Source organism: Ziziphus jujuba, chromosome 8 (assembly GCF_031755915.1).
Source record: "Ziziphus jujuba cultivar Dongzao chromosome 8, ASM3175591v1".
Lineage (NCBI taxonomy): Eukaryota > Viridiplantae > Streptophyta > Magnoliopsida > Rosales > Rhamnaceae > Ziziphus > Ziziphus jujuba.
The window spans coordinates 27,387,023-27,403,984 of NC_083386.1; the positions used below are offsets into that span (position 1 = coordinate 27,387,023).

General features: G+C 32.0%; 1 protein-coding gene across 1 annotated transcript; it reads right to left on the reverse strand.

The window, feature by feature from the left end:
• Positions 1-31: 31 nt before the first annotated feature.
• On the reverse strand, positions 32-6,654 carry LOC107414547 (ABC transporter C family member 10-like). Its single transcript, XM_016022687.4, has 12 exons — positions 6,499-6,654; positions 4,138-6,221; positions 3,665-3,985; positions 3,492-3,578; positions 2,540-3,127; positions 2,283-2,447; positions 1,615-1,909; positions 1,262-1,476; positions 861-1,166; positions 708-771; positions 372-611; positions 32-261 (listed from the first exon to the last, which is right to left on the reverse strand). The coding sequence occupies exons 2-12, from the start codon at positions 6,178-6,180 to the stop codon at positions 149-151; spliced, it is 4,437 nt and encodes a 1,478-aa protein (XP_015878173.3). The 5' UTR covers positions 6,181-6,221; positions 6,499-6,654; the 3' UTR covers positions 32-148.
• Between the last annotated feature and the right edge of the window lie 10,308 nt (positions 6,655-16,962).

Here is a 16,962-nt window from a genome sequence, read left to right on the forward strand (position 1 = left end):
TTGTCTTGCTTAGTAAATGAACTAGTAGGCATATTTAAAGAGTTTTTATTTTGTGTTATGGTTGTAATTTAACATCCAACCATACTTCTTCCTACTCATAGATTTTACAGTCACATAGTGAAGCAACATAACAAAGTCGTTGCCATTATCAATGTGATTCTGCAGATTGCAAATGAGACCAGTATTCCTTCACCAGCTTCGCAAAAAGTGAGTCTTCCCTTTTCATTAACTTCATTGGTTCATCATATTCAACTAGTTTTCCTGCCAAAATACCAAAAATGAAAAAACTAAAAATAAATATATTTGCTACAAAAACATTTATAAAAGTTAAAAAGTCTTTACTTTAGCATTAAAGCAACTATATAACTCACCATCACTGATGGCAAGAACCATTGTGCAATCCATCACAGTTGGTATCCTGTGAGCTACTGTGATTACTGTAGAATCTGCAAATTCACTTCGGATCGTTTTCTGCAGTATCATATCAGTTGCATTGTCGATTGATGCAGTTGCTTCATCAAGCACCAACACCCGACTTCTCCTTAAAAGGGCACGTCCTAAACAGAACAGTTGCCTTTGTCCCATACTCCAATTTGATCCATCATCCACAACTGAAGAAACAGAGTCATGTTTGTTGTTAATGGAGATCACAAACAATAGTTCATGTCACACACCAACACATCAAGCAATATTAACATTTTTAATACCTGAGGAGTCTAAGCCATCTCCTTTTTCCTCAACGGCTTCCCGAAGCTGACATTTTTCAAGGACCTTCAAAATCACAAAGAAATTATTACCACATTTGATGTCTCAGCGTCTCTTATAAACATCCCCATTTGTAAAAAAATCCAAAGTATTACCTCCCATATTTCCTTGTCGGAATGTTGAGACAAGGGATCCAAATTGTATCTCACAGTCCCATTGAAAAGAGTAGGATCTTGAGGTATTATTCCGAAACGTGACCTCAGGTCATGAAGTCCAATTGTACAGATGTCTATGCCATCTACTATAATCTTCCCTCCAGCAGGCTCCACCAGACGAAACAGGGCCCCAGTTAGAGTAGTCTTCCCGCTGCCAGTCCGACCAACTATACCAATCTTGTGTCCTCCGACAAATGTGCAACTGATTCCGCATAGAACAAGTGGTGCATTGGGTCTATACCTGATCTGTTTTGACATTAATATGCTCATTTCTCAGTACCTAGTTATTATTTTTTCAAATTATGTACCTGGTCTTATATTATGTTATACAATATTTATACCTGCAAATCATGAATCTCTATTTTGCCAAAAGCTGGCCAATTTGCTGGGGGACGGTTTCCTTCAATTACTTCAGGAGCTTCACTAGGTATGTACATGTATTGATATAGCCTTTCTACTGAGATGATGTGATTTGCGAGAGTGCACTGATGCTGAATCGAAAAGACAATAGCTATGTTTAATGACAGACCATATGAAAGAGCCATTCCAACAAAGCCTACAATAGCACACAAGCACTTCTCATTAAAAAATTTGTATAGATCACTTTCTTAAATGCATAGCCAAGACTATTAGAGGTGTCAGTCAATGGAAAATAGCAAAATGAACGTCAACAATGAAAATGTTAAATACAAACCGGAGCTAAAAGTGTTCGGAGGAAGCAGGACCATACAGAGTGCTGCAGATGCCAGAACTGTTGCACTGAGTATTTCTAACCGTTGGATCAACCACTCATTTGCTGCGAAACTGTGAAAGAATGGGCTAGCATTTGTGTCAATGAGGTCTAGATTCTTTCTGAAGAATCGTTCTTCCTCCTCAAAGGCTCTTATCGTTATAGCTCCTGCCACAGACTCGGCAAGATGATTTGCCACTAAGGATTTTGTTGTGCCATTGATCCTCATCAATGCTTTGGCAGTGGAAAAATAATATCTCTGCAGAAATATGAAACTTATTATATTTACTTCTCCATAGTCTTCAAACAGAATAAAATCAACTTCAATGAACATTGTAAAAAATCCAAAATTGCATAATTTTTCTTCAAGCAGATATGTAATCCAAATGGGTAGCAGCTGTATGGAATTGAGTTACAAAAGAAGAGTCGAAGCATTGAATGGAAAACAACAAACAGCTTTCTTCCTAGCTTAAATTACTTGGTGGTGTTTTCTAAGTTCTGCTAATATGATGCAAAGTGATTTAAACATTCAAGATTTGTGAACATATGCTCAACTAAACTAAAAGTAACAACAAAGCATGACAGTTATATTAGTTAGTAGAGAATCATAAAAGAACTGTGTACATCACTACCTGTAATCGCAATGCCAGATAAACTGTAGGTAATGACACAAACAAGACTTGCCATGTGATAACAGCCAGTACTCCAAGATTGGAACAAGCATTTAGTGAAGCCACAACAGCAAAGACAAAGCAAAACGGGATATCAAGATCAACAATACTCAGATCAGAAGAAACCTATAACAGAACAAACAATGCATTAAAAGGTTAGTTTTATTAACCAGTCTTATAGCTGTGTTATAACCATTTCTGCTTTTCCTGATGCATACCCGACTAAGTATCCTTCCCAAAGGCGTGGAGTCATAAAAGGACATTGGAGCACGGAATAAGGAGTTGAGTAGTTGTGAAAATATAGACTTTGATGATTGAAGGCCCAAAGCAACTGTAGAAAGAGATCTAAAAAGCAAAAATATTGTTGAGGCAATTCCAATTAACAAGTAAACCATGATCAATCGCAATTCACTGACTTGAGGATTGTCAACGTTGGCAGCCATCCAAGAGTTCTGCAATATCTGACCAATCACAAATGTAAGATGCGCAAGGTTGGCCATGAAGAAATTTGTGAACCCTTTATTCTGACACAGATACTGTTTATATGGCTTTAAACCTATATCTCCTACTTCTCTTTCTTCTTGCTTAATCAACTGATCACCTTTAGACACTATATTTTGCTTCTCTACGTAACTCTGCCTAATCTCCCTCTCAGATGTTCCATGTTTTTTAGTAGAAGTGATATCTGCAAGCTTTTCAGATCCAGCAGTCTCTTTGTGTGCATTGACAAGGTCTTGAAATTCAAGGCTAGAGGATAATAACTGATGGTAAGGAGCTGCTTCTAGGATCTCTCCGTCCAACATTAACTGTCAACAAAATGAAACTCACCATAACTGATAGACATTATCAATGAACAACAAACTGCATAACAAGCTTAGTACAATTATCTCTGCAAGTTTTTGAAGAGAAAAACAAGTTTCACTGAATTTGAGAGTATATTAACAGAAAAAACAAAACCTACTTTACCGCCTTTTAATGGTATGAAAGTGAAGAGTGTCATTCAGTTCTGTTTCACATTATTAGAAATGATAACAAAAGGCTGGAAATATATAAGGACATAGACAGATCACAGAAAATTAACAAATAAAAATTTATATTAATTATGTAAACAGTTCCAAGGAAACAACAAGGAATGCTGGAGAAAATTCCTGGAATTATAAGTTCACTAACCAGAACAGAATCAAATGCAGGCAGGAAATCAACTTGATGGGTCACCAGTAGGACTGTCTTCCCTGAAAGTGCTTCCATGACATATTCCTGCCAAATTGTAAGGAAAGTGAGCTTCCATTTAAAACTAAAACAGAAACAAAATGACAATGCCAGTATTAGGGAAGTATAACGACATTAAATAAGTTTGTAGCAGTATGTGCATCAACAGCACTGAACGGGTCATCCAAGAGATATATGTCAGCGTTCTGATAAAGAGCTCGAGCAAGTTGGATTCGCTGCTTCTGACCGCCACTTAGATTGACTCCTCTCTCCCCTATTTCTGTTAGATCTCCATAGGGAAGCAAGTCAAGATCCTTTACTAGTGAACATCTCTCAAGTGTTTCATGGTATCTTTGGCTTTCCATGGCAGAACCAAATAAAATATTTTCCTGTATTGTGCCCGTTTGGATCCATGCTGTCTGAGAAACATATGCAATCTTCCCATAAACTTGAATCTGTTAAGTCAATAATTAAAACAAAAATTAACTTATGATAACTTTTAAATTCTTAAGAAGCTAGGATTTACTCCATTCACAAGAAAGATACCTAGGCAGATAGAAAACAATTTGCAATTATAAAAGCAACAAAAGGAGCAGAAACAACTTACACTTCCTCGAACATTAGGAACTTCTCCAAGAATCGCTGCTAGAAGGGTTGATTTTCCAGACCCAACTTCTCCACATACAGCTACCTTTTCACCAGGAGCAATCTGTAAATTTATGTTTCTGAGTGTGGGCTTTGTTAAAGTCTCTTCCCAAGAAAAGTCAGCTGAACTAATAACAACAGTGTGATCCATACTGTCAGAATTGTACTTTCGCCGGACTCTTGCAGACTGCAGTTCTGGTGCCTCAAGAAATTTGACAATACGTGTAAATGCAACCCTCGCTTGAATGACAACCCCGATAACATCAGGGATTGATCTGATGGGCTCCTGAACGAGGCGTAAAGTGGCCACGAAGGTGAAAACATTACTTGCATGCAGAGGAATTTTGAGCAAGTAACATGCTCCAAAGGTTGCTGCGGAGACCAAAATAGGTGATGACCAAAACAGAAAGCCATTATATGTTTTCCTTAACTGCACTGCCGATAGCCATTTATACTCTGCATTCCTCAAATTTTGTATTGCATTCTTAAAATGAGTTTCCCATGCATATAATTTTAACACTTTCATGTTCACAAGAGCCTCGGAACAAGCCTTCAGTCTTTCATCTTGTGCTGCCATAAGCTTGGACTGAAACTTATGTTGTAACTTTGCAACCGGAGTATTGCAAAGCACGGTGAGAATTATTACAACCAAAGCTGCTATTGTAGCTAGCCCAACTGCTCGATAAAGAATTACCAATGCAATACAGAGCTGAAGGCTAGTCGTCCAAGTTTGATGGAACCAGTATGGGAATTCTCCAATTCTATAGGCATCTACTGTAACATAATTCATTATCTCACCATTGGAGTGAACCAACCTGGAAGAATTAGACAATCTCAGTTGCTTCTTGTATATGGCAGCTGTGAGCAAAGACCTCACTTTCATGCCAATAACTCTGGTTTTGAAGTACCACTGCCTTTGTGATAAGGATTCAGTGCTTTTTGCAAGGAAAAGTAACAAGGCCAATACATAACCCTCATACTTGAAATTCTCTTTTCCTTCAGCAACCAAAATGAATGCGTTAAGGAGCAGAGGACCAGCCGAGATAGTGATAATCTTCAGCAAGGCAAAAAGCCCAGACACGAAAATCTCTTCCCAGTGGCAGAATATTATTGTCTTCAATATTGATGGCTGAAAAGAAGGATCAGTTCGTTTCTGTTTCTCCAATTGCTCCAGGAATGACAGATAACAACTTTCTGCTCTATCTACTTCTCGCAATTCAGGTATATCTTCATCATTCAGAGTTTTCTCCCTGCCCCTTTTCATCAGTGAATTCAACCACCAAAATGACATCCTACCAAAAAAACCAGCTTTGGCAAATGGAGTAACCGAATCCCGTTTAATGATGCCATTGGCCTCATGCAAAGGTGTATAGAGACCATTCTGGATGGCATTTTCATCCCTTTCTTCATCTATAGAGCCCTTATAAACACAAAACAACAACAATATGGCTCCTGGGAAAGACAATACATCTAAAGCCAACTTTACCGACACTTCTTTGCTCCAAACAGCGGCGAACAGAGAAAGAACACAAACAAATCCAGAAAATAAGAAAGCTAAAATGGACAACATTCGAACTGGTGCTCTTGGAAGCTGCTTCACCTGGATACTCACTGTTAAACCAACTAGCAACCATGTGAGCCCTTGAAATAAACTTAGCAACCACCAACTCAAAGGCAAAGCAGTATGGGTCTTCCTCAACCTCTCTTCCAAAATCCAGATACCCAAGCACAAGTAAGTCAATCCAACACAGCCATTAAAACCAGCAGACACTTTCTGCAGATTCGAAAACCCCAGAAAGCGAGCTTGATTTTGAGCAAATTTAGAGGGTGGTTTCTGAATCATATTGAATAAGAGCATGACAAGAAGCAAAATATCAAACCCAATGTACAATGCATGATCAAGGCATGAGGAAGGATGACTCAGTAACTCAAATGTAGAACTGCAGCCGCTTGTATCTGAACACCCAGATTCACCACAGAAAACGGTCCATAAATCCTTCATCATCTTTTTATTCCTTTTCTTCTCTCTTCAAAACTCTTTTACTGCTGCATTCAACAACAACAACATATATATATATATATATATATATATATATATTATATAAAAAACTGATTAGTCAGTTCTTAGTAAAAGGAACCTGAAAACTACAGATTTTAGAGGGCAAAGAGGAATTTAAAAAACAACACTTTGTAATCATAACAGAAACCACGTTCGAAATAGTTTAAAGCTTCAAATAGATATGTGCCCACTAATGAGCTGAATTAGTCACCCAAAAAACAAAATCAAAAAAATCAAAAAGCTCATAGTCTTAAAAAGACATACCTCAGAATATGACGCCCCAGCTTCCAAGCTCTTCATCAATACACTTCACTGCTATATATAATCAAAAGAGGGATCGATTTTTCTTCTTTTTTTTTTTTTTTTTTTTTAATGTTGATCATTAATTATAGGTCGTAAATCCTACTCTCTTTTTTTCGTGTAGTAAAAGAATATATGTATTTTTAGTATACATTTCCATGTAATGTAAGAATCAACCACTACCATTTAACTGCTCAAAAAATTAATAAATCCAAATTGCAACCATCTCTTGTGAGTGTAATTATAATAAGTTTTAATTAAACTAACCCGTGATCAGCAAAAATAAAATATAAAAAATTAATTTATAGTATTGGATTAACGAGAAATAATATATTCTCCAAAATGTTGAATGATGGATCTTTTAAAACAGCCTAATTGAAAATGACTACTTATAATAAATCTATACTCTATATATAAAAGACCAACAAAGTGATTTTTTTTTTTTTTGAATAAAAAAAAATATTTTTTAATAATATCATAGATATTAAATAGTAATTTTACAATCATATATAGTACTGTAATACGAAATCATTCAAAATAATAATAAAACTTATTAAAATTTAAAATCCAATTTTCAAACTTACAAATATAAAAACTGAATTTTTTTTTTTTCATTAAACTATCACACTCGATGACGCCAATAGTCAGTAACCAAAAAACATATAATAATAATAATATTACAGAAAAAACATAAAATAATTCCATCAACTTAAACTTTTTGGAAGAATAATTCAACTTTCTTTCGTAGTGCATGGCAGTTGGTCTTTCTTTTCCGTCATATTTCTTTGTCGTTTCTTTCCTTTTCAACAATATCCTGTCCATTTCTGTTGGAAGGAGAATTTAAGGTCTTCTTATTATTTTCTGACAATGTGAAGTTAATTACGAAAAAAAAAAAAAAAAAAGGACAATCTGAAGCTATTATTACGTATTTTTATTTTTATATAGTCTATTATTTTATTTCATTTTGCTTGGTGTGGAACGTGGAGATATTAATTATGTGGTGAATGCACACATGGCATGTTAGGCTTTCAAAGTCAGAAATATAAACACACGTAAGCTTTCTATGTAAATTGTTTTTTTTTTTTTCCTAGATTAAGTTAAAAGAGAATAATTATAAAATTTTATAATAGACTAAAAAAAAAAATTGAAATCATACACATGTAAGGTTTAGTTGCAGTTTGGACCTTTCATTATAAAGTATTATAATGTTGCATATAGTAAATTAGTTTTAATTAATGAACGTGATTTGGCTTTATTATCACGTCCTATTAACTATTGTAGTAGTTAATTTAATGAAGTGACTGGAATAAAAAATACCAAATTTTCAAAAGCCCCAATATGGTCAACAATTAAAGAACTCCACCAGTCAGGTTTGAATCACGTCAACTTTGAATATTTTTTTTGGATAAATATATAATTATTATTAAAACAGAAAGTCTGAAAGAATCTCAGAATGCATATTATTTATTAGATTTTATAAATATACTATATTTATCCAATAAATTTTATTATTTATCATTTTCAAAATTCATATTATCTATTATTTTATAGATATAGTATATTTATCAAATAAATTTTATTATTTATTATTATTAATGATGATTATCAGTAATTTATGTAGAACTAATTTTATATTTTTATATTAAAATTAAAAAATTAAATTTTTTTAATTGTAATTGTTTAAATTCTTACATAGTATTCAGGTTTTACTAATAATCATTTAGCAGTGATAACAAATAATATTTTTTTATCATATTTATATTTAGAATTCAAAATGATTATTTAAGAAAACAATCAAACATATTTAGAGCATCTCAGGAAAGAGTGATTTATTGTTAAACTCTCTCCGTAATCTTCATCAACCTCTTTATTTTTTAGTTTCCAATAAATATTTAATATTCACTTTTTTTTTTCTCTTTTTTCATCAATGACTTCGTTTTTTTTTTCCAATATGAAATCAAATAAATTATATTAATTGTGTATAGAAAATTGTTGGTGTAGTAAATATATGCACTAAAAACCTTTTACATTTAAAAAGTCTCATCCTATATTTAAAGTTTTTATTTTGTAGAGTCTACTGAAATTATTCAGAGTAGTCATGACTTTTTAAAATAAAAAAATTAGACTATAAAAGTATATTGAAAATGCTTTTAGATTTTAGATGTATCATTATACTAGAAAACAATCATATCATACATTTATATATTTACGGATATATACATTCAGTCTCAAATAAGGTCTACTTCATTTTATTAAACTAAAATTCACATTTGATAACTATTCAATTATATTAAAGGTGATTAATAAATGAACCCTATTGGAAAGTGGTCAAATATGAATTTTAATGATATACTAAAACTTTGGAAAGTGAATTCCATTTGAAAATGATGATTAATAAATATAATTTTAAATCTCATCTATTAATGCAATCTGGAAAAAAAAAAATCTTATTTGAGCCTCATTATATATATATATATATAACTTTAATGTGATTTAAAGGTTAAAAAAATAAAAAATAAAAAAACTCATGTTATTTCTCATATTAAATAGTTATGCTCAAATAACATGCTTAATATGAGAATTAACATGGAAATTTTTTTTTTCAACCTTGGATTAGATTAAGGGTTGATATTTAAAATTATATTTATTAATCATCAAATTCTGAAATAGTTTATTTTTTCTAAGTAAGATTTTAATACGTACTAAATTTATATTTGATAACTTTTTTAATTTTAAATTCTAATCCTTTATATAATTCAATGGTTAATAAAATAAATTTTACTTAAAATTAACTATATATATTAAAATAATAAATAAATTTCCAATGACAAATAGGCTTTTTTATATTAAAATATGAGAGTTTGAACTCTAATAAGAAAACAAAGTTTTTTGTCGGTTGTTCCTTTACAAATAAAAAATGACACCTGATAAACAACCTCTAATTCTCAATAAAATATCATAAATTAGATAAAGTTAAACAAATAAAAGCAAATGAATGCATCAAGAACATTATCATTTTTGTTTTGTTTTTTTTTATATAAAAAAAAAAAAACACATTATCATTTTAACTTTATATGTCCATTATTTAAATCCTTACAAGGACATTTCAGTGAAAATTAGTGAAAATTATAGTCTAACAATGCTCTTGAAATTCTTTGTTCATCAAAGAATTCTATAAAATAAAAAGTAAACTTTATCTTTATAAATTCTTTTATACAAAATGAACTCTGTATCGTATATATAGATATGTTTAGTAAAAACAGTACCAAAAAGAAGGAAAAAATATTACATAAACCATATGTATATACATTATTATTATACACTTGTAATGACTAAAAAAAAACTGTGCAAGATCGTAATAGCACAAAAAAATTAAAAAAAAAAAGATTAACAGCAAATTATTTCATTTATTGGGTTAATTACATCGGATATTCTCGATATTTTTTTTAATTACAATCATATGACATGATATATGTGATAATTGCAAATCAATCCATGCCGTTATCATTGGTGTTAAAGTGAAGGGCATAATAGTCATTTGACACATATTATATTAATTTTTCTAAATATTAATATTTTATTATTTTATTATTATTTTTTAATTGTTTTAATTCTTTTAAGAGATTTTTTGACTCTCCGCAGCACCAATTTCACGCCAGCCTCTTGTCACGGACTTGTTTGTTTACTCTTCAAGCCGTGCGGCCTTAGTTGCTATTCTGACCCTTTGTTGCAACTAAGTAAGCCTTTTGCCCACTAAAAGAGAAAGCTAAGCAAAGAAAGCTAGAGCACAAAGAGAGTTTGGGAGAATGAAAGTATATTGCTTAAGAGAGAGCTTTACAAGTGAATGTGGGAATTCTTGGATGGTTGGATGGTTTAGCCAAATGAGGCCTCCACCTATTTATAGGCACACAAAGTCTAATCCTACGGCTATAATTGCTTTGATCCTACGGTGGAGAATGGGTGTCTAGATCCTTCCCACCTCCTTTACATAAAATATCTAAAGAAGCATCTAGAATGGATATGTATATGGCTTGACCTAGAGTTCTCCACAAGGTTCTAGAGAATTCTACACTACTCTAGGTGTTTGGCCCATTGTAAGGCCTAAAATAGGCCCAAAGTGGATTATAAGGCCCAAAATGGAGAGAATGCTCACCAAGTGTTTGATGAAATGTCCCAACCGTAACACTCTGCTCCCTTGCTGCTGCAGCCGAGGATTCAAATACAAATTCTGGCTCAGCGCAGCCACCGCCGTTGGCCGGAATCCCAAACCAATTGGAGATGAGGTGGCCACAGCGGCTGCGGCGGTGGAGGCTGCAGCAAAGGAATTCAGAGACTGTTCGATAGTGGCTTTCACAGCAGGATTGGAGAAACTGGCTTCGTGCATGACTCGGTTCACACTGGGGTCGTCAAGTATGGATATGATGAGCTATTCAAGCTCGACCTTGATGGCTAAAAGAGGCTGCTGCTGCTCGGGGCATCCACGGCGCTGGTGAGCCTGAGCTCGCTCGAGGGCCGCCATGAGAGCATTGGAGATAGGCGGTTCCACTCCCGAGCTCATGTTTTGTGCGGTAGGGAGACGCTCCAGAGCAATGCTGAAGCAGAGCTCAAGAGCTTTGCACTGGAGTGGGTGTGACGAATTGGGATGGGATTTGATACATGCTTGGCGAAGGAACCCAGAAGGCAAGGCCAACAGCGTCGCCACCACATGGAGTGGCGTTATCTGGCCCTGATTCCGACGACCATCCTCGGCGATCGATTGGTTCAGTACACTGGCCGCCTTCGACGTCAGGGTTTGCTAGATCGTACTCAAGCCTGCTCTCATTTCACGAATAGGAAATTTTGTTTGCAGGAATTTTTCTAACAAACCTAGATGGAAGAAACAAATAAAAATTATAAAAGAAAAAAAAATCTCCTGCTATGTACCCAAAATGAACCTCCTCTTCATTTTTCCTTTTTCTTCATTTTTCTATTTTTTATTTTAATCTGTATCTCTCTCTCTCTGTATGTCTTTGTTGCTTTTAGTTTCCAATTGGGTTATAAGAGCAAAAGCTGGAAAAAAGATAATCGAGAAATTCAGGACGTTATTTGCAAAATACCCCCACCAAAGCAGCAATTGAAAAATGGTCAAGGTGTGAATTCGGTGCCATGAATTTGTGGGAAAGGACCACCCATGCTGGTTTTTTATTTTCTTTTTTTAATTTTCTTTTTGAGTGATCGGGGAAGAAGGATGAGCAGGAGTAGGGCAGAGTCAAATGACTATTATACCTCTTTTTCCGTCAACTTTAACACCAACGTGGTAACCATAAGAACTGATGTATAATTATCACAAACACCAAATACACGGTTGTAATTAAAAAAATTTTAAAAGGTGTCCAATGTAATTAATCCTCAGTTTTTTTTAATCCAGTGGATTTGTTTTACATTTACGTTTTAGTGAGAGACGTTCTACTGTCATATCACTTGTCGATTGTCCCACTGATCCCCAGGCACAAACCTTTAGGAATAATCTTTACCCAAATTAAAAAAAATAAAAAAAACTTTTTCGGAATAAAATACACATTTTTTAATGAAATAAATATGAGGTCATGGAGATCATGTTGACCATAGGACCCATCTGGATCTGTCTACGAATTGTGTAATCTCATCTGTATAACACTTTTCAACTCCCTCTCGTAATATTATTTTTCTAATATAAATGTTTAACAACATTGTTATTTCTTAAAAAAAAAAAAGAAAAAAAGAAAAAGAAAAGATCGTTTTTCATATTTTATTTTTTACATTGGAAAGGGAGATTTGTACTTTCCTGGAAGGAGAGTACCTTTCGTTCCACTTCTAGCTCTCTTAAAACAGGATTATTTATGTGTAATCGAGCTTTTTGTTAATACAATATTCCATTAATATTCCTTATTGTCCAAAAAATTAATAAAATTGCAGTCGAATACACTAATCATCGCTTTATACTCTCAACTTAAAATTTGTGTTTATTTTTTTATGTTTCACAAAAATTTGATAAATAATTTTGTTTTTAATTTTTTGGAAATTACTAGATGAGAAGAGGTTTATGTAGATTCCTATTCCGAGAAGCACCTTTCATATTATTTTCTATTTATGAGGAATATTTCTTGAGTTTTACTATTCCATATAAATTTTGAAATTTATGATGACAAAAAATTATGCCAAAAAGGTACATATTTTTATCATAATTAAATTTAGATACTCACGGCCTTCGTTCGAACATAATATATGTATATACCATCAGAACAACCGAATGAGACGAAATAAAACAAATACCAGAAATTGCAGTTTCAATATCCGGGAAGAAGGAAGATGACACAGGGACATTAATGATTTGTTGTTTTGAAAACAGAGGATTTGATATTGTTATACGTTACACAAACACAACACATTTTCCATTGTAATCAAGCTCTGCATGTAATAGATTAAGCAAGAATATATGTTATATTATTTTGCTATACATCTAATAATATGTAGCATGAGTAACATGTAATGTAATGGCACTTAGTATAATATTTGCTTGCAAATCTATTATAGAATGACGATATATATAAATACAGAAAGAGCCATTATGGCTAATAAGGATCTTGAATTTTCTTACTAAACTATTCAAAATATACAGTTAAAAGCATAAACAGCTCCAAATAGATGTGCCTATCGACTATTGAAAAAAGAGGGAAAAAAAAAAAATCAAGCCTCAATGGCTTAACCTCAAAACATGATGCACTTATTAATTACTTGTTAGGGCATTAACAACGTATATATAACATTCCATATTCAACATCACATTCACGATGGAAAAAAAGAAAAGAAAACGACTGAAATTATTAAAAAAAAAAAAAAAAGAAGATAAATTAAGCCTATAAGATAATATAAATATTATAGAGAACTAGAAGATTAATGTTATTAGTAAAAACTAACCATGACTAATCACAAAGTCATATTCGAAAGAAGCAAATTGGGTGTGTGACACCTGTCTATGTCTCTATCCACTCTGTTGGAGCGACTGCATGGTCCTTCCCCTTCCTTTGTGGGTGCTTTTTATATGGTTTTAATAACACAATGGATATGTAAAGCTGTTAAGTGGTTGTGACTTTACAATCAATTATCAATGTTTCACATTTTTTAGGTTATTAATACTTCAATACAATATTAAAACTTAAAAAAAGAAAAAATATATTAGTCCGTTTGGAAAAAAGAAAAAAGAAAAAAGTAATTAAGTCGAATTTTCTTGTCCCTATTGGAAACAATTTTCTCAAACAGATGCCAATTCAAATATGAATTCTTTACCTCAAATATCAAAGGAAAAAAAAAAAGATTGAATTTTTCTTTTATTTTGTATCTGAAATGTACTCATAAAAATCCCATGATCCACATATATATCTGATAATCATTTTAATTAAACATGTTTATGAGTATTTACTTAATGTTATCCATGTTACTTCTACTAATTACGTGCAATTTAAATTTAAAATGTTTTTAATCACATAAAATAAATTAAAACATATAAACCAGTTATAAATATTTTTAAGTATTTAATAAAAAATAATTTATTGTATCACATTATCCATAAAAATATCTTTTAAACCAGGAAGATGGTGCTCCGATTGCGATACATGAGAGGGCATATAATTTTAGTTTTAGTTTATAGGTTTAAAATAAAATACAATAGATAAAAAAAAGAAATCCATTATTATTAATAATAATTCTTTCCCTCACAAAATAATATTTTTGTGTATTTTTGTTACTCCCAAATATTACTATTGCGAAACATGCAAATATTGTATTAGTTTTTTTTTTTTTTTTTTTTGGATTAACAAATATTGTATAAGTTCGATTGATAATGTTTACACCCTAATTTGATTTTAGCTTCATTTTATACCAATGTTGTATGCCTCAGTTTCGATTATCCCTAACATCTAATTAATAAAATCTGTACACGAAAAATATTTTATGAATACGATTAAATATTGATAATCAATAAAATAATTAGATGCAAAACCACCAGTCAATCAATCCCAAATCAATTATTTGCTTCTGTCAGGCTAACTAAAATGGTTAGATTTAGATGTAAAGCCACCTGTCAATGCGAGATCAATTGATATATGCCTCTACGAGGCTAGCTAGAATGGTTGCAAAATCATCACTCAATCCCAAATAAAATCATAAATATAATCCAATATTAATAAATAAATAAAAAATGTTCGTTTCATAGCAGGCTTATTTAGTTTATTTCAAATCGACTAGTTTTTTCATTGTCAATGTAGAAGAAATTTTATACTATATGGTTAAATTAAGGTCACATTTATATTTGTCTATAAGTAGTACCCATTCCAAAACTATTATAATCGTTCGTCCTTAAAATAATTAATCGAGCCAATAGAAAAAGCATCATATGTCCCTTTTCCAATCTTCTCAATGCATCTTAAGAATCATTTATGTATATAAATGTGTATATATACAGGATTCACTATTACCAAAAAAATTTATACATGTCACATGATTCACGCCAACCTAGAAAACATGTACTATAATATAATCGAAGCAAGTGCAAGATACTCTCGACCGACCAAAACCATATATCTGGACAGTTGGTGTTTTGACTTTGAAGTGATCAACTAAGACGATTTATCGGAGCACAAAAGTTTTACTTGGTCAAGATTAGATCCCATAAGTTACTCCATTTTTTGTAATAATTCATCTTTTAACAGTTTAAATTTATAAAATAAATAGTAATTTAAGTAAATCATTCTAATCAAGTGCATATATATATAATTTATTATTCTTTTTTTAAAAAAAAAGGGGGAATCTATGGTATATCATATCTGTATTAGATATACGGTACTTAGAATTTGTTGTTGTTGGAGAGAGTTGTAGTTAACAGTGTACCAATATTTTATCCCGCTAGGTTTATAAAACAAACAATTTAATGAAAAATATAAGAAAGAACAAAAATTTGAGGTCATTACTTTTCCTTTTAAAAGTGAACTACGAGACAAATGGGAGTATATCTTATACTTTTGGTCCATACATATATGAAATTATGAACTTCATTGCCTTAAAAAGACGAACGCACCAGGCTCCCAATTTTTTTTTTTTTTGTTTGGCTGAAAACGACTCGTCCTATTTCATATCAATAATTTGCACGCTTATGAGGTAATAGCTTCAGTGGGACCCGCGCACAATCTGATGTGGTCATCTGTCCACTCAGGTTTTGACACCTTTTGTAATAGGTTTTTTACCTAACGTTTTACCACATGGCAAAAGTTTTACCAATAACACAGTTTTTTTTTGCCATGCTAAAAAATGATGTGGATCCCGAACCACATTGTTCCTCTTCACAAAAAGTAAAATTTATATATGGAATTTGTGAATAGAAATCGTGCGGTCCAGATTTATGGTATTCTTCCTTTCTTCACCGCATCACCGCAACCTTATGTCTCATCTCATTTTTCTATTTCAATTTTTTTTTTTTATGTATAAAATAATAAATTAAAATGTTGGCTGACTGAGATGAGAATGAGGGGAAGATCTTGATGCAGCAGGTTTTTTACTGGGAAATCCGATAGACAGACGTAAAAATGGGAGAAAAACAGTAAAATAACCCATTTTAACAGGTGTCAAAACTTGAGTGTACAGCTGGACTACATCAGCCACTGAAGCTTTTGTGCTTATGAGGACGTTCTAACTTATTACTACCATTATTATCCAAAACTAAAAATCTTTTAACCATTTCCTTTCCCTACAAAATAACATTTTTAAACTTTGCTTCAGTGGGATAAAAATATTAAAAACAACTAGTAGTTTTCACTTTACACCACCGAAAAAAAAAATAAAAAAAAATTACACAAATTCCTATTCTAGTTTTAAATTTTAGTTTGTGTAATTTATCTTAAAAAAAAAATTAAAAGTTAAAGAATAGAAATTGAAATACTTTTACAATTTATAAATATATTTATAGTACTACGCATAAGGTTAAACTTACAATCTAGATAATAGTGGAACTTGAACCGTTTAACTCTCTTGATTCAAGTCAAGATTTTTTATAGTCTTTTAAACCCGAGGTATATTATCCACTTTTTAAAACATAATTTTTTAAAAAAAATTAAAAAAAGAAGAAGTGAAATTAATACTTTCATCCTTTCCAAAGAAAATCGTGTTGGTTTATCACCTTATGATAAGGAGGACAAAAAAATATCATGAAAAATAACTTTTTTAAAAAGCAAAGAAAAAGACAAAAGTTACTTTGAGAACATCACCATGTTATTATATTATTATTTTGACATCATTATTTTCTGATATCATCATTATGAATACAAATATGCAAATTATTGATACTGATGTTGACGTGGCAGTACGCCAAAAATGGAGCAGTGGTCCTCTTATATAACTTTTTTTTTTTTTTTTGGGTTC